This window comes from Salminus brasiliensis, chromosome 11, assembly GCF_030463535.1.
Source record: "Salminus brasiliensis chromosome 11, fSalBra1.hap2, whole genome shotgun sequence".
NCBI lineage: Eukaryota > Metazoa > Chordata > Actinopteri > Characiformes > Bryconidae > Salminus > Salminus brasiliensis.
Window position 1 is genome coordinate 5,686,250 of NC_132888.1, and position 19,004 is coordinate 5,705,253.

Sequence of the window (19,004 nt, forward strand, 5' to 3'; positions counted from 1 at the left end):
GAGAGACATTCTATGGGTTCCAATATTGCATAATAATGCCACTCTGACCGAAGCTTCAAGTATTACTCCACTTACCTATCAGCATGTGTATAGTCTTATTCACCAGTGACCCAGCACTGACCCCTAAAAAAGCATATGGACCGCCAGCGGGCCAAAAGTGTTATTCCACACTTCTGCTACCAAGGAATAGCCCCACCAGTTTGTACAGAAGTCCCTCTAAGGCTGTAATACACCTTAGTGAGCCTTGGCGTGTTAAGGGGTTGACTGGAGCAGAATTGAAGACTCAGCTTGGCGAAGGGAGGGAGGGTCAAAGATGAATATTCCAGGTGACAACGGTTGCTAAAGTTGATCTCATTGTCTGACTGCATGCTCTAGCCGGACAATCATGATGTGCCGACCAAATCAGTGATGTCCAGACATGCATGGGTTGTGATGAATGTAACGCGGCAGTCTGGCTGTTCCTAAAGCAATGCAGTGCGCATAGATCCGCCGAAGCAGCCGACCCATAAAATCCTATAGAGGCAGTGTGGAGTATTGAAAAACTGGATACAACACTCAACACAGTCCAATAATCCCAACCAGGAATGCCGGCATGTTTAAAAACATCACAGCGCCCCCATTTGTTCACATAGCCACATGAAAACACGCAAGCCAAGCCAACACCGACAACCTAAGAAGCAATGGTAGATGCCACTCTGACCAAGGGGGCAGTGGTGGCTCAGCGGTTAGAGCTCTGAGCTATTGATAACAGGGTTGTGGGCAAGCTGCCATTGTTGGGCCCTTGAGCAAGGCCCTTTACCCTCTCTGCTCCCCATGCGCTGTAGTTGGCTGCCCACCGCTCTGGGTGTACTCACTGGCCCTAGTTCACTAGTGTGTGTGTGTGTGTGTGTGAGTGTGTGTTCACTACCACAGTGTACAGTGATAAATACGTGCACCTTTACCTTTAGAATAATAAAAATCAAAAGACTGACATCGTGAATTATGAAGATATTATCCAGCATATCCGACGTCAGTGATTTTACTGTACTTGATTGGTTACTGTAATAATCTCAACTGAAAACTGAGCTGGAGATTTCAAACTGTGCATCCCTTGGGTTTAAAGCACAGTGATGCTCATCAGAAGTGCTGATAGGTAGGCAGGCAGGTAGGTAGGGGGCAGTGTGCGGTTTGAGACACGGCATTAGATCAGCCAACCAGAGGGAGCATAATCTGCTGCACCATTTAACCCCTTAACGCAGAACGGCTTCTATACACACTTAGCTGTTTTACTCAGTAAATACAGGGACGTCTGTACAAACTGGTGGGGCTAGTCTCTGATAATAGAAGTTTGTAATAACACTTTCAGCCCATTTTTAAGAGGTTAAATTAGAGCTGATAATGAAAATATAGAGCATAAGGATACTAAAAACAGTTCAGCTTCACATAGAAGTAAATCCTTAATATTGAACAGCTTTGGGGGGGGGGGTGTAGCACCTGTAACATCACCCAATGTTTTGGTTGTTGCTTGTAATCCAGATCATTTTTGAGATTTTGAGCTGTTCCTCGACTGTTCTGACTGAATGGCACTGTCTGATGGTGTTTTAGCAGCGAGGAGACTGATAGACTGGGACTACTTTACTTGGCGGAAGGTTTTTTTGTCCTCTGTATCCTAAAATCTAACAATAAACTGCGATAACTGTGTATAATCCCGATAATACACTCGAGGTTCGTGCTGTAATGCGAGATATCGGCCCTGGTGCACTGATCTATATTCAGCCTGCGGCCTCATGCTTATAACCGCGGTGCGCCAGTGCCAGTGTCTCTCGTTATAGCCCTCCATCTCGCGTACTACTGCTTAAATCCATGAAAACATTATTTGAATATCTTCTTGAAAATGCTTACATTGCAATTTACATAATTTGGTTTTATTCAGTTCGATTCAGTTTAGCTGCATTTCACTGACCAGTGTGTTCTAGCATGTTGACGTCACTCCCGTTGGGTTTGCTCTTCTGTTCTTTCGGGTTTTTAAAGCTTTACGTGGCCGAGCACCTGCATATTAGCATTCCGACACACTTTCTTAAAACTGCAGATTCTGGCATTCTGCAGATCCTCGGCATAAAGTGCAAGAAAAGTGAAGAGGCCTCAGTTCTACATTCAGTGATACAGCCTCGAAGCTTTGGAAAATAAGAGGCATTCGAAACATGTACACACACATGTTCACGAAGTCAGACCCATACCTCGAGTCACCACCCCAACCTAAGACTTCATCTACATGAACACTGTGTTGACAGAAGTATTGGGACACCTGCTCATAATTTGTTTCTTCTGAAATCAAGGATATTAAAAAAGAGTTTCTCCTGCTTTTGTTGGAGTAACTGTCTCTACTCTCCAGGGAAGAAGGTTGGGGTTGGGTGTCGGGTTGGCTCTGTTAGGTTGGGTCTCGCTGCCTTCTGTCACTGTCAGCACTCATTATGCTAAATGAAAAATGTTGCTGGCAGTGAATTTGCCTCAGTGCGGTTCTGTGCCAAGCCTGAGGTTAGGAGTCAAGGGCTTGGCTTTTCTCTTGAGTGCCTTAGGCTGCAAGGTGCAATGGGCTTTCCTCCAGATCCTGGGCCTTTACAGCAGGACCCAGCAGGCACTTAGTGCCACACATCAATTCCCACTTAATGAGACATGAAGAGTGTCGCCAGTTTCAAAAGCGCTGCTGAAAAAGCCCCCCCAAAAAGTCTTTGAAGGGCCAACCATCAACCAGGTTGTATTTAATTGTGATGATTACCATAATTATCTCCCAGAAGCTCTTTTGAGGAACTTTTAAGGGCAGTATGAAGAGCAACAAGCAATCGTCTTGAATTCTATTTAAATTAGAGGGCCTTCTACACCGAGGCCTTGTGTAAATGGAGCTGTTAAGTAGTATTGTTGGACGTCTGAGTGCCTGGGTTGACTTTTTGGAGGGTAATGTCAGTGCAGTTTACTTTGCCTTGAGCTTATAAGGAGCGTTCTGGGAGAAAAGTGTTTGTGGTGTTCTGCCAAAGCTCATAAATGTTTAATATGTGTCTTATTTTGTGTGTTAAAGAATCAAATTCATGTCATTTAAATGCGAACAAATATTTGATTCATTTTTATTTAATACCACGAGTTATTAACGCCAGTCACTGCTCTTGTTTTACACTCTTGGCTACCAATCTGCAGGTCAACAGAGTGAAGCACATAATAAAACGGTCAATAGCGGATGTCAGAAGCTTTGATTTAAAGAGGGATAGCAGTGATAACTATGTCTACTGCAGGCGTCAAGCCAAGTAATTGCAATTACAAGGCTCTAGTAAATCTTCGTGATGCTCCGTTCTGGAATAGGACTCATTACAGCGCGAGTAAATCCTCATAATTGGCCAAACAAAAAGCCAAGCTGTCTGCCAGCACATCATTTGAAAGTTTTGGCGTGAGTCCTGTGTTTGTTGATGGACTGTCTTCTGTCCTTTTGTAGTTCCTGTGGTGAAAAAGACATGGGAAAAGCAGGCTTTCCGACTGGAATACTACAGCGACCACGCAGATCCCTCAATACCAACCATCAATCTTGGCGTGCCCAACACAGACAGAGGTTAGTTCCTGCCTTCTCTAGTCTCTACTCACACATGAGCACATGATTTAGATGTTGTTTGCATGAAGGTCCTTGCAAAGGAGACAGGATCAGCTGATTTGTTGCACAAAATGAGGTCATTTTAGAAAGAGGAGTTAACCTAAGGCGAGCCCTGGGAGGTGGATGTATGCTGTGTATGTCTGCCTGATGTACGAGGGGAAAGTCCAGTGTGGATTATGAAAAACAAACTTCTGGGCTCTGATGTACTGAACATTTAGTGCCGGTTTAAAGGTGCTCCAGAATGGATAGCTGTAGATCCTTGGTGTGGTTGAATAGTGAGAGTTTGGTAAGTTGGTTGGTTGGTTGGTTGGTTTGGTAAAGTGGTTGGTGGTGTGGTGCAACAGATAACACCACTACCTGCTAGTGATTTACGATTCCCAGTCTGGGTGACTATGCTGCGCTATACCAATAAGAGTCCTTGGCGAAGACTTCTAACACTACACTGGCCCTCCTCTGTAATACAAGTAACCTTGTAAGTCGCTCTGGATAAAATGCCATAAATGTAAACTTAAAAGGTAAGTAGAACCGTGAACCTCAAACACACTGCCATTCCTCCTTCAAAAGAACGTAAACAGCCCAAACAGCCCCAAAACTGTTACATCACAGTCTCAACTCGTTATATTTACACCCGCTAAACTTGACTTAAACCCCGCCCACTAGACAATACGCTAAGCGACCAAAAGAGATGACCACGACTTCAGAATACCTCTGGAGATCATCTCCAGACTCGCTAGTTGTGGGAATACAGGTTTCTGCACTAATCAGGCCTCATAGCCGCAGCTTTTCCTGTGCCAGCATCCACAGCAAGGGAGCTTAATGGGAAGCAAACAGGGATCCGCACTGAGCGACCAATAGACAGTAAGAGCAATATCCTCGTTCATTTTAAGTCTGAATCCGTTAGATTGCTTTGTTCTTTCGGGTTTTTAAAGCTTGGCCAAGCACCTGCATATTAGCATTCCAACATGCATTCTTAAAACTGCAGATTCTGGCATTCTGCAGATCCTCGGCATAAAGTGCAAGAAAAGTGAAGAGGCCTCAGTTCTACATTCAGTGATACAGCCTAGAAGCTTTGGAAAATAAGAGGCATTCGAAACATGTACACACACATGTTCACGAAGTCAGACCCATACCTCGAGTCACCACCCCAACCTAAGACTTCATCTACATGAACACTGTGTTGACAAAAGTATTGGGACACCTGCTCATAATTTGTTTCTTCTGAAATCAAGGATATTAAAAAAGAGTTTATTCTGCTTTTGTTGGAGTAACTGTCTCTACTCTCCTGGGATGAAGGCTTTCTACTAGATTTTGGAGGAGCTTTGCTGTGAGTATTTGGTTGCATTTAGCAACATAAGCATTAGTGAGGTCAGGATGTTGGATGGTGATCACCACCCCACTTTATTTCCAAATCCCCAGGAACTTCCAAATGTATTGGATGGAGCTAGTTAGTATTATTATACTATTAGTATTAGTAATATTATTATATTAGTAGAATATTAGTAATATTATTATACTATTAGTATTGGTAGCAGTATTAGTAGTATTATTATATTATTAGTAGGATTATTAGTAGTATTATTATATTATTAGTAGTAGTAATATTACCTCTTATCCAAAATCTGGGTGTCAGTCTCAACCCCTTCACTCAGAGCCCTCACCAATTCTGTAGTAAAAACTCTATAAAAATCTATAATTTATAAGTTATAATTTTCCATCTGCCCAGTGCCTCAAAAATCAGACCACCCCTCCTTCAGTCAGCTGCTGACACTCATATTCATTCATCTTCAGGTGTTGGGACCACTCTAACGCTCCTCTAGCTGGTATTAGCTCCTTCTTCAAAAACAAAGGTCCAGAATGGACCTGCTGATCATCTCCTCACTCACACACCTGCTCACATCACCATACTGCACCTGTTCTCCAGCATCTCCACTGGCCTCCAGTACAGTGCAGCTCACAGTTCAAAATTCTGTATATATATATATATATATATATATATATATATATATATATATATTTTTTTTTTTTTTTTTTTTTTTTTTTTTTTTCGTAAAATATTACCGTTATGCTATAACGGTATAAATGATACATGATTAAATTATTCACTTTTCCAAATGTCCCTCTTGTCTGGCTGACGTGTGCGTCCCGATTTGTCTTTGTAACCAAGTGTTACCGTTAAAATAAATAATAACACAGGCTGTTGCTGTAATGGCTTTCTACTGGATTTTAGAGATTTTGGATTTTGGCATTTAGCGACAGGAGTGTTAGTGATGATGTTAGATGATGATCACCATCCCACCTCATCTCCAACTCCCCAGTAACTCCCAAAAGTACTGGATACAGCACCATCCATCTTTCCAGAGAACACAGTTCCTCCACTGCTCCACAGCTCAATGCTCGGGGGCTTTATACCCCTCTAGCCCACACCTGGCATTAGGCAGCATGGTGCCAATAGGTTCATGATGTTTATCTTCTCCAGAGTATTCTCAGTTCTATTGGCAGTACTACTCTACAGGGACTAGACACACTATGTATGTGCATTTGCACATCTGTGTTTAAGCAATGGGTGTAACTTACTAAAGTAGCTAAATATATTTATTAGAGGAGGTGAACAAAAGAGAAAACAAGAGGCATTCAAAAGTAATTATTTTAATGAATAATTGTTGTATCTGTGTAGTTCAGTATTTTTGTTGGTTATATAAATACAGTTTGTACATTTTCAGTGAACTGATTGCTTTACATTCTTTTACTGGAGAGTTTTATTGGAGAGTTGTTAGAGTCTGGATTGGGACAAATCCAGTGTTGCAAAATGTTTATGTTAAAAACATTTAAAAAGGGGAAATTGTCATGATTTATGTGCCTCATAAACAATACATTTACATGCTTAAAAAAAAAAACATTTATTTTGTAATAAATTATTTCTGACATTAATTTTGAACCGAAGGAAATAAAGTGAATAACCTAACTGAAGAATCACCCGTATCTGATGATGCAGAGTGTCAGCAGGTCAGGCAGTAATCATGATCTTGAGTTTGGCTAGTAAAAGCGATCCTGGTTAACTGGTTGGGTTTAGTGGCTAAGGGGGGCAGTTACTGTTTCACATGAGTGATTTGAGGTCATAAATAAGTGTATTTATGACATAACTGAATTTTGGGTGAAGGACCATGCCCTAAACTCCTCCTCCTGGACCTCAGGCCCCGTATATACCCCCACTTCTCAGTTCAACTCCATGTCGAATAAACATCACACCCACCTCCATCTGTCTGCTCCCTTTTCTTCTAGCACTCACCACACCAACATTTACTTTATGGCAGACCACAAAAAAGCCTGCCCTCACGTTCCCTCTCAGGACTCACGAGCAAAATCGTATTAATCATATTAGCTTATATTAAATCAGTTGGGTGATCTGAAATATTAAACGTGACCGGTATGCCAGATTGGAAGAACTTGGAGCCCTGCAGCCCTCTGCATCTGCAGCCCTGTTTTGTGTGCTGGTTGAAGCTAAGTGATGAGGAACGCTCTTACACTGGGTAGTAGAGTTATTATGGGGGATGTGAGAGTTATGCTTTTCCTGGCTGTGGAGAAGCAAATGGATCATTCCAGCATCATCAAGGCATCCAGACATCCGGAAGGAGTGGCTGAGGTTCATTTATTTATTTCTGACATTTCTCAGAACTTCCCTCCTAACTTCACAGCCGGTTCTGTTCATTTCGATTTTTTTTTTTAATATAAGAAATAGTGTTGAGGGGGTTCAGCCAATCAGAGCAAAGGTATTTGAATACATCACTCATAAATCCACAGTCATTGTTTAGTTGTAAGGGATACAGGGAGGTTGGACAGGAAAATGGTCTTGTAGAAATGAGCCACAGCTGTTTTGGATCCATAAACCCACGCGAATGCTGTCGGCGCACCTCGGGGGATTACAAAAGCAACATGCAAGACAAATGATGATGAGAACATCAGCCCCTTTGAGGCCTTCAGCCATAGCAGGAAATGTGCACCACCGTGGGTGGGTGGTGCCGCTCAGGCATCATGTGGACAGAGCTCATCGTATTTGTTTCCGTCTTTATGATGCTCATTAGACATGCCACTGCCAGACCCAGCTGTCACTGCAGGCTGTAGTAGACTCTGATGCACTCCTGTCGGAAGCCTTTTTCAGCAGCGCTGTGGTCTCGTGTGCACGGCAAGACATGCAATGGGCCTCCGGCGCCACAGAACCTCCTATCTGTGTCCCATGTGTGCTTTGTCCTGAACAGTACTTTGAAATATAGCTCATTACTATTGAGCAAAGGGGTGGTCCAAAGTCCAAATGCAAAACTCATGGTTCGGTTTACACCACGGGGAACAGACAGTCGTCCAAGTCCTGGATGTTCCACCTGCTGGTGGCGTTTTGTCTCCACTGAGGTAATCGGGACAACTTGTAGGGTGTAAACAGAAGCATGTTTGATGGTAGTGTTTCTGCACACGGACCCTACAACTGTCCAACGACCTAGACACACCGTCCTCATCCAAGTCTAGCATCATTACATGATTTCCAGGTCAGAACATCACTGAAATACGATGTTTATTGCCTGCCTGACTGACTGATGGGCCGTGTTTAGCCACAAAGCTAACAAGTCTCTGTGCTGCCCTGAGGAGATGTAACCTCAGGTATGCTGGGGTTGGGTTTCTTTGCTGGAAATATTACAGTAAAGGGAAGTGGCCTGAAGACATACAGTGGCATTAATGTGTGTGTGTGTGTGTGTTAAGGTCTGTAGCGATAGCATGTCGACTTAACATCACTGCTGCGACATTAGCAAGGTACTGGACGCCAACCTCACCTAGCATTGCTACCACAGTGTCAGCACACCATCCGCCCTCACCCAGCATCGCTACTGCAGTACTAGTGCGCCGTCCATCTTCCACCGGTCTCAGCCCAGCATCACTACCGTGGCATTTGCATCCCGACCGCGGCTCAGCAACCATGATCCGATCCTAACTGAGTTTTGTGGTCCGATGCACCCACTACAGATGACCATAGTGATGCTCATAAAAACACTGCAATTTCCACAATGCCATTGTGGGATTTGCTGGACCCTGTAGTTGCACTTCTAAAATGTGTTAAGTTTGCTAATTTGAGTTCTTTGTAGTAAACAGATGCTTCTTCCAATATCAGAGTCCTAAATTGTATAATATAAAGATGTCCATGCCAGAAAGCTGCCTGCAAAAAAGGTTCATAAACTACCTTCAGATTTCCAGTAAAGAAACATTTAAATCAATAAAAAAAATATGTGGGAATTTTGAATTTATTTAACTAGGAAAAATGCATCGAACAGTGACATCAGGTTGGATACTTCCCAATAACTAAGCAACATTTCTTTCCAGTCTGCTTTTCTTACTTTATCTTAACCTGATCTGGTAGCCATGTGGATCCAGGTGCTAGTCAGCTCTGCCCATATATTTCATAAGGCTTAGAACTCCAGATCAGGCCGGTAAGTAAGGAAAGCACACAGGAAATGACTTTTTTAGTCATTAAAAGTATTTGGACGCAGCCGAGGACCGAATATCTCACACACAAACACACACACACACACACACACACACACACACACACACACACACACACACACACACTTTATGGACAAGCGAATTGGGTCACCTGCTCAGTCATTGTTTCTGCTTTTGTTGGAGTAACTGTCTCTACAGTTCAGGGAAGAAGCCTTTCTACTAGATTGTTCTAGTAGGCACATTGCTGTGAGTATTTGATTGTTATTGAGGTCAGGATGTGGGATGATCACCACCCTACCTCATCTTCAACTCCCCAACAACTCATCCTAAAAGTATTGCATGGAGCTCCACCATCCATCATTCCAGAGAACACAGTTCTTCCACTGCTCCACAGCTCAATGCTGGGGGGCTTTATGCCCCTCTAGCCCATACCTGGCATTAGGTGGCAGGGTGCCAATAGGTTTATGATTATCTTCTCTACAGGGACTACTGGGTCAGCAATGGGTGTGAGAAAGTAGCTGAATACGTTCGTCAGAACGGGTGTCCACAAACATTTGGACATAGTGTATTATTACCAAGTCATTTTGGAGCATTTCTATTGGTCCATTTATCATGTCATTTGACACTATATGAAAAATTAACTGCCAGATTTAAATGACTTGAAACAGTCAAAAATGGCACACAGGAAAGGACGTGTCTTGTAAGTATTTGGACGCAGCAGAGGACAGAAAGTCTCAGCGTCGGATTCACAGGATTTATGAGCGCTTGGATGTGTGAGCCACATGTGATGAAGACGTTTATTAGAACTTTTTAATGTTCATTGGACAGTCCTGAACGCTGAGACTGTAAATCTGTCACCTTGGCTGTTGTCGTGCCAACAGCTAAGACATCAAAGGGTATGTTGAGGAGAGTTAATGGAACAAATGAAATTTCAATGGTTCTTTGAATGATACCATAGAAGATCCATCTGAAACCGGTTCCATAAAGAAGCATGGTTGTAATGGAGCTGAAGAACCGTCACATCACCCAGCACTTCTACAAACTTCAAGCTTTTTTAAGGATCTGAAAGCATTCTTCTATGCATGGCTCTTGCTTTGAACTTGCACAGATTTCACTGGATTTTATTGGATTTTACTGGATTTCACCTGATTTCACTGGATTTCACTGGATTTCACCTGATTTTACTGAATTTCAATGACCTTAAAGAGCGAGTGACTCAGCATCTCAGCATTTTTAATATCATCCATCATGTTACACTGTACAGCGCTCCTCATACATACAAACATATCTCCTCAGAGGCTGCAGGTGGATGGATGTAGGAACGTTGTATGCTGTGAAAGCTTCTGCAATATCGAAAATTCCCTGGATGCAAAACCATGGGTGTAAATGTGGAGCTGTCTGGCACTGGGCTGCTGCAGATGTTGGAATTCTTGTAGTATTTCTTGATGGATTTCTTTCCAGGTATGGGATCTGAAAAAAATATGATTCTCAGCGAATTGAAGCATAAATTTGAAGCATGTCCCTTAGAGAAATCTGTTCATTATAGAGTGAGAAGCCGGTGTAAATCAGGCAGTTGGGAGGCCGGGTTTGGACATGCCAGAAGGGGACCGATTCTCTTTCTTAATATAGGTGGGGAAACCTTTTGGTATTTATTTATTTATTTATTACTTACTTATATATTTGTTTATTATTTTTAACTACAGTGCACCCTTAGAAGTCACTGTTGGCAGTAACAGCCAAAGCATGTTGCAGTAACTCGTGTTTAGGAATGGAGGCAATACTTCATTATGTTTTGAATTTGTAGAAACGTATAATTACCATTATTATTATTATTATTGTTGTTGTTGTTGTTGTTGTTACAATGTCTTGTTTTGTGTTAAACAGAACCATCTTTCACCTCCTAGGCATGTTTTTGTAATTTCATCACATTGAAATTAATCAGTTCATTTGGGGAACAAACTGTTCCAGGACAGAACCATTCGTTTGTAATCTCTGTCATCCGTAAATAACACCATTCTGTTGAGTCCGTGGCTTATTAAGACTTTAGACCAAATTGTTGTTTATATCTTGCTTGCAAATGTCCCGGATGTCTTTGGATCAAAATCATGTCTCATCATGTTTCACATTTCATTCAGTATATTACTGGCCAGATCAATCAACCTGCTGGCTTTTCAGTGACATTAATAGCCTTGCTCATTCATATACAAGGATTACCAGCCGTTCTCCTGGATGTTTTACTGTTTCGGTGAAATCTGGCCCTACATTACCTCACTGTTCCGGTACCAAGCTGACATGGATTTATTATCTTTTATTATGCCTATTACTAATAGTCAATGGAATGAGCATTATGACGACCATCACACACACAAACACTATATGGACAAAAGTTTTGGGACACCTGCTCGTTCATCGTTTCTTCTGAAATCAAGGGTGTTAAAAAGAGTTGTTCCTGCTTTTGTTGGAGGAACTGTCTCTACTGTCCATGGAAGAAGACTTTCTACTGGATTTTAGAGGAGAATTGCTGTAAGGATTTGATTGCATTCAGTGACAAGGGTGTTAGTGAGGTTATCCCCTACTCTCCAAGCATCCCAAAAGTACTGAACGGAGCCCTGCCACCATCATTTCAGAGAATACAGTTTTTCCACTGTTCCTCCACTGCTCCACAGCTGTTGCTGAAGTTGCTAAATGCGTTCACTAGAACGGGTGTCCACACAGTTTTTCCAATGCTCCACAGCTGCTCAATGCCGGGGGGCTTTATACCCCTCTAGCCCATGCCTGACATTAGGCAACATGGTGCCAATGGGTTCATGATGTTTATCTGTTCCTGCAGAGACTTCTATTCTATTGGCAGTACTTCTCTACAGGGACTAGACAAGCTAGATTTTGAAGGAGCATTGTGGTGAGGATTTCATTTTTAGTGAGGTCAGGATGTGGGATGACCACAACCCCACCTCATCTCCAACTCCCCAACAACTCATCCCAAAAGTATTGAATGGAGCACTACCACCATCATTCCAGAGAACACAGTTTTTCCACTGTTCCTCCACTGCTCCACATCTGTTGCTGAAGTTGCTGAATGCATTCATTAGAACAGGTGTCCACAAACATTAAGGATGTAGTGTATATACATATTGTTGCTGTTACACAAAAAGGCTCCAAAATGGCAAATTTACAGGAGAAGGAAAAAAACTTTCTTCAAAAAGTCAAAATTATATAAATATTGACAGATAGATGAGAGCATTTTGCTGCTCTGGCAGGATTTATGATTTACAGTAAAGTCTGTTAAATAAAGTAGATATAAGTCTTTGCTGAATTTGCCATGTTGAATGTGTTAATTTGCCTAATATTTCAGTTATTAATTAGTTTGTTCCTGTATTTTACCACACGTCTGAGATCTGTGGCTTAGATTCTGAGATTTATGGTCCATATTGACAGTTTTCTTCATTCACATGTCCGTTTTGAGTGAAGGCTACTGAGATCAGGGCTAAACAGGGACCAGCGAACTGAGCACTGGCATGGTGACTTAATATATACAGGAATACTGCACTTCACGTTTACCCTCAAGCTTTATCTCAGGAGCTCAATGTCAGGGGGCTGTAGGTACAATAGAGCATCTCCAGCCTTGCAGACTGCCGACAGTCCACAGGTCATGGATAAACCATGATAAAATTGAGCTCATAAGCATGTTCTCAAGCATAGACCATCGATCGCCAACCTTGCTCCTGGAGAGCTGCCGTTCTGCTGACGTTAGAAGAAAGTGGATTTTTTTTCATTACCCTAATCAACCACTCCTGATCCATCTAATTATTGCCTCCAGAAGAGCTTGAACGGTGTGAACGATGTGGGTTGAAGTTGAAATGGGAAGGTAGATCTTCAGGAGGAGGGTCGGTGAGCAGATAATTGCATAGATAACCCAGCCTGTTTAGTTGTTGTTTGCTGTAACACATTTTCTCAACATTGTATTTCTGAACAATGCGTTTGACTACCTTGCTTCTGGGGATCTGCATTTCTCAGACTTTGGCTCCAGCCAACTAATTTTTGCCTTCAAAAGAGCTTGATTAGCTGAGCTGACCATTGGTCACTGACCATGCTCTTTGAAAGCTTTAAATCTAATCTGCCCTTCCTGATCCATCTAACTAATGTCTTCAGAAGAGCTTGATTAGCTGAGTGGCGTTTGTTAGATTTGGGTTGGAGGTGAAACTTGTAGAAGGTAGATCTTCAGGAGGAGGGTTTGATGACTGGATAACCAAACAGAAAACCATACCATCGCCCAGGTGCTCGTTCAGTCTCTCATCACTTCAAGACTTGACTACTGCAGCTCTCTTCTGGCTGGTCTTCCTCAGCGCACCATCAGACCCCTGCAACTCATCCAGAATACAGCGGCACGGGTCGTCTTCAATGTTCCTAAATTCAGCCATGTCTCTCCACTGCTGCGTTCTCTCTTCACTGGCTTCCTGTTACTGCTGCCCGCATCAGATTCAAAACCTTGCCGCTGGCCTACAAAGCCAAGACTGGACCAGCCAGCCCCTCCGTACTTGATGGCAATGGTCAAAAGCCGATCCGCCACCCAGAGCCCTTCCAGCTTCCAGTACGGCTCTGCTCGACCCGCCATCCCTCAAAATCCACGGAAGACAAGCGTCCAGACTTTTTTCTTTCTTGCCACTGAAGTGGTGGAACGAGCTTCCCCTGGGTGTCCGAACAGCAGAGTCCAACACTCACTGTCTTCAAACCCAGACTGAAGACCCTCCTCTTCTGAGAGTACTTTGGCGAATAGCAGAGTGGTCACTTTACTGACCTTACTCTGTTTAGTAGTGTCTAAACTTAGAGGTATCTTTGAATTTTTAGTCTATTCAAACTAGCTGAGGTTATTCTTGAGTAAAGCACTGTTGTAAGTCGCTCTGGAGAAGTGTGTCTGCTAAATGCCTTAAATGTAAATTTAAATACCTTTTTTTGGTGGCCACAGGGTGGGAGCGCTGTGGCTGCTTACTGATTGTTGACTTCGTACAAAGCAAGCCCACCCTAGCAGTCGACTAAATGTGCCTGAAAACAGTAGAAAACACTCCTAAGACCATTCACTCGACTCTGTGCTCTCAGATACGAGGCTCTATCCTTTAAACAGCTGTAATTTGGGCCTCAGTTAGCTGGAACACAGCCTGTGCTGGGGTGTTTAGCCTGCTAGTTAATTTATGTAAGCCTAGATAGTCCTGTTACAAGTCCAAACGCGAGTCAACACTTGCATCAGGAGCTCAGCAGTGAGTCAACAGCAGCTGCTCTAGGCCGCCTGATACTCGGTGGAGCTGTAGCCGAGCTAGTTAAGCAAAAGCTAGCTTAGATAATGGCTACAGATTCGAAACCATGAGGGGTCCAGCAGCGGTTGCTCTATCGTTAGTCACCAGTCACGCGAATAACCAGCTGACCCTATATCGTGGTATTATTTTCATTCTAATGGTATGATACCACTTAACCCTAATTTTGACCAGTTTAGGAAAGATTATGTAGGGCTTGAAAAGCAATAACGAAGGATTCAGTTTATATTTTTTATCAGATTCATTTTCTGAGCCCTGAAGATGAACATATTAATAAAAGAGTATAATAATTACAGTGTACTGAATTGTGTTTTTGTAAGAAAGTATATTTAAACTTATAATAATAATAATAATAAGGACATTATGATGCATTATTTGAACTGCATTAACCCAGCTCCAGTAATAGAGGCATCAGCGTCTCTCAGCTGTCACTGTGTCTTTTCCTGTTCAGTAAGTAAGTAGTCTTTCTGGTTGGCAGCTGTGGTGCCTCGGTGGCTTGTGAGCAGTTAAACTGACACACTGAGCACTCCGCGAGTGACGGGCTCCGAGCTCTGAGCTCAGCTTTCAGCCAACCGAGAGGAACAGAGTGATTGGCCTTTCAGTGCACTAGTAAGTGTCGGCATAGCAACACAGAGCGTAGCTTGGTGTTACACACGCGGCACTGGCATCGATTCCCGTCTCTCCAGGGTTTGTTTGATGTTGCAGAAGGCGGCAAGAGTACATCCTGTTCCACTCATGTTTATTCATAAGTTTATTCATCTCCGCTGTCAGTGAGATACCTGCGTTCAATTAAGCTTCGAGCATCTTCTCATTTGATCACAGATGGAGAGCCTTCGTGAAGCAGAGGGTTTGTTTTTAACGGTACAAAGCATAAAGGCTTTATGATAATCACATAAAATACAGTGTTAAATGATCTTGATTCAGTTGTGTCTCTTTTGAGTGTAATAACATATTCATTTAAATGTTTTAGTTTTGCTGTGTAATTAAAGAAAAGTCTAATAAGCCTTTTCTGTAGTATCATGCAGCGATGAACAAAACTGGACCTTTTCAGGTCTATGGATCAGCTGTATGTCTGGAGGAGGAAGAATGGAGCATACACTGCAAGGTTAAGCATGGTGGTGGCTCGGTGATGCTCTGCTTTGTGGAAATCCTTGGTGAATATGTCATACCCCCCGTTGAGGAAGCTGAAGCTTGGGCTTCGCTGGACCTTGCAACAGGACAATGATCCCAAGCATACCTAACCAAGTCCACCAAGGCTTGGTTTTAAACTAAGTCCTGGAAGATTCTGGAAGAGTGTCCGTCACAGTCATCTGACTTGAATCCTTTAGAAAATCTTTGGTGGGATCTGAAGAAGGTGGATGCAGCAGCAAACCTAAGTATATTAGTGAGCTGGAGGCCATTGCTCATAAGGAACGCTGCTGCCAGAAGCTGGTGTTTGGCTATGCATGACGTTTGCAGCAGGTCAGAACAGCGGAAGGGTCTCTACTAAGTACTAAAGACACTTGTTATGAAGGGGTTGAATAATTCTGAGATTGCAGTCATCGTTAAAAGTCGCACTTTGTGTGCAATTTGGAGAAAGCACTTAGTAACAGTCAAAACTGTTGTGCATTTTGCTAATAAGCCTAATTACCATTGGAGGTTGGATCATTTTGAGTGCAACAGTATTTTAGAAAATAAGTCATAGAACACTTGATCATCTACACAGCTTCTACAGTTGACCTCCTAAAATGCTTTTACTCATCAGTCAGTTTTTACAAGGACGTTTCCAAACACCGTAGAACACACACTGATGTGCTCTCACTCTGCGAGAACAGTCTATATTAAGGCATCCGGTTTTTCCTCACTGCTGTCAGTCTTTCCCTCACTGAGTTCTGCCGTGCAACAGCCCAGAGGCAGTGTTCACTGCAGGGGGGATCCAGCATGTGACAGGAAGCCACTTTGATTTTTGTTGTGGAAAAAGCTCCCTTTCTTTCTGCTAGTGTAAACTACAGCAGTACACTCTGTTCTGTCTACGCTGCTACACACACATACGTCAGGATGTGGGGTCACTCATATGTTTTCAGTATATGTACATGAGTGTGAATATGTGTCTATATATACATACTGTGTATATATACATACACAATATATAATGTTTTGTCATTTAGGTTTTACAGAATGTGGAATGCGTCTCCGATCATCTAGTCTTTCAGTCAGTCAGTCAATCACAATCAGTAACAATAACAACACAGTCGCAATAACAGTTACAGTCACAGGCATGCCCCAGTCAGCCAGTCAGTCAGTCACAATCATTCACAATAACAATTACAGTCACAGGCATGCCCCAGTTAGTCAGTCAGTCTGACAGTCACAATAACAATTACAGTCACAGGCATGCCCCAGTCAGTCAGTCCGACAGTCACAATAACAGTTACAATCACAGTCATGCTCCAGTCAGTCCGTCAGTCACAATAACAGTTACAGTCACAGGCATGCCCCAGTTAGTCAGTCCGTCAGTCACAATTACAATTACAGTCACAGGCATGCCCCAGTTAGTCAGTCCGTCAGTCACAATAACAATTACAGTCACAGGCATGCCCCAGTTAGTCAGTCCGACGGTCACAATAACAATTACAGTCACAGGCATGCCCCAGTTAGTCAGTCCGTCAGTCACAATTACAATTACAGTCACAGGCATGCCCCAGTTAGTCAGTCCGACAGTCACAATAACAATTAGTCACAGGCATGCCCCAGTCAGTCAGTCCGACAGTCACAATAACAGTTACAATCACATGCATGCTCCAGTCAGTCAGTCAGTCAGTCACGATAACAATTACAGTCACAGGCATGCCCCAGTCAGTCACAATCAGTCAAAACCAGTCATGATAACAATTACAGTCACAGGCATGCTCCAGTCAGTCCGTCAGTCACAACCAGTCACAATAACAGTTACAATCACAGTCATGCTCCAGTCAGTCCGTCAGTCACAATAACAATTACAATCACAGTCATGCCCAGTCAGTCACAATAACAATTACAGTCACAGTCATGCCCCAGTCAGTCACAGTTACAATAACGATCACAATTATAGTCTGTCGTGCCACATTCAGTCACAGTCAGTCACAATAGCAGTTACTATCACAGTCGTGCCACTTTCAGTCAGTCAGTCACAGTCACATTCACAGTCAACCACATCCTTAAGAGGTTCCTTCACACACTGTAAAAAGGATAAGATCCTTGAGGAACTTTTGAAGGTTCATTTTGTTCATAACTGTGAAGGAACCTTTTGAGGTGCTTTGAGGAACCCTCAAGAAAAGGTTTTTAAAAATGAACCTTCAAAAGTTAACAGTGTGTGGATGAACCTCTTAAGGATGTGACTGCGACAGACTAAATGTGGCCCGACTGAAGAATCTCTGAGGGTTCCTCAAGGATCTTATACTTTTAACAGTGCACTGTATTATCCTCAGTGTATCTCGCATGAGCTCTTCCCCAATTGCGCTCTCTCTTGCTCTTCCTTCCTCTCTTCTGTCTTGTTTTTCCAGCTCGAGCCTTCTGTTCCTAATCTGCAGTGCTTTAGTGTAAAATATCTTTTATTAAATATCTTTTATTATTTTCCCCTTTTCCCCTGCATACATGCTCAGTCGTGGGTACGTTGTGTGCCTCGCTGCAGCTCTGCTGTTTATTCATGCGTTCGTAAATTTGCCATCGTGACTAAGATAGCCAATGTCTGTTTTCCAAAAACACACATTTCAGCTGTGATGATGGGCCGTGGCCAGCATCTCCTGCACAGTAAATATGAGCCTCCATTGGCAGCAAGGTGACAGGATGGAGAGGGAATAAAGAAAAGGGCTGCACAATCAGACTAGGACAGCACTACAGCTGTGAGAAGGAAACGAGGGACGTAATTCAGTGTCAGGCTGTCTCTCGGGCCAAAACTGAGCAGAAACAGCATGTGTCCTACCGTCAGGTGCAGGTGACCGTCTCCTCCTGGCAGTCCCAGCGCTACTAAAACACTCATGGCTTATGTTTCTTTTTTCAGGCCACTGTGGGAAAACGTTTGCCATCCTCAGCAGATATGTGAGCAGTGCTGTTCCAGAGACCGACTGGTTACTTATTGTTGACGATGACACGCTTATTAGGTAAGGGTTGATGCTGCCTCATTGGCTTTTAGTCTCTCGGCCTCTTTCTCACTCTTTAACATGGTCAAGACTGTGTTTACGTGCGTTACAGTAAAAGTGTAATGATGGCCTAGACTGAGCTTATATAGAATTCAGTTATTTGAGATTTATTTGTGGAGTGGCGAAAGAGCTGCTATCCAGCCCGTATCCATATTCCGACCATAGTGACTAATAATTGTGAAAATTTATTACGTTTATTTTGCAGGTATTTTCATTTCTAAACAGTTAAAAAGAGGCTGATGGTGAAACTGAAAACCTGTCATTACCATCACCAGGTGTCATTACCGTCGCAGTCGCAAGTTTTTGTAGGTAATTACGTGTTGCAGTAATTACAATTTTCCCTTTTCCAGGGCAATCAGACCCTATCCCTTGGATGTACTTAACTAGTACAGTTAGTTTACTGCTAGTTTACGATACACTTATAATACATGGAAAAAACGTGAA

At 42.8% G+C, this 19,004-nt stretch overlaps 1 protein-coding gene across 1 annotated transcript in view; it reads left to right on the forward strand.

Annotated features, from left to right (window-relative positions):
* The window catches only part of b3glcta (beta 3-glucosyltransferase a), a 193,249-nt gene that overhangs the window by 149,018 nt on the left and 25,227 nt on the right, over window positions 1–19,004 (forward strand). Inside the window, exons 11-12 of the mRNA XM_072690983.1 lie at window positions 3,461–3,574; window positions 18,422–18,521. Of these exons, the coding sequence (XP_072547084.1) occupies window positions 3,461–3,574; window positions 18,422–18,521 (214 nt within the window). The remainder of the gene's footprint in view (window positions 1–3,460; window positions 3,575–18,421; window positions 18,522–19,004) is intronic.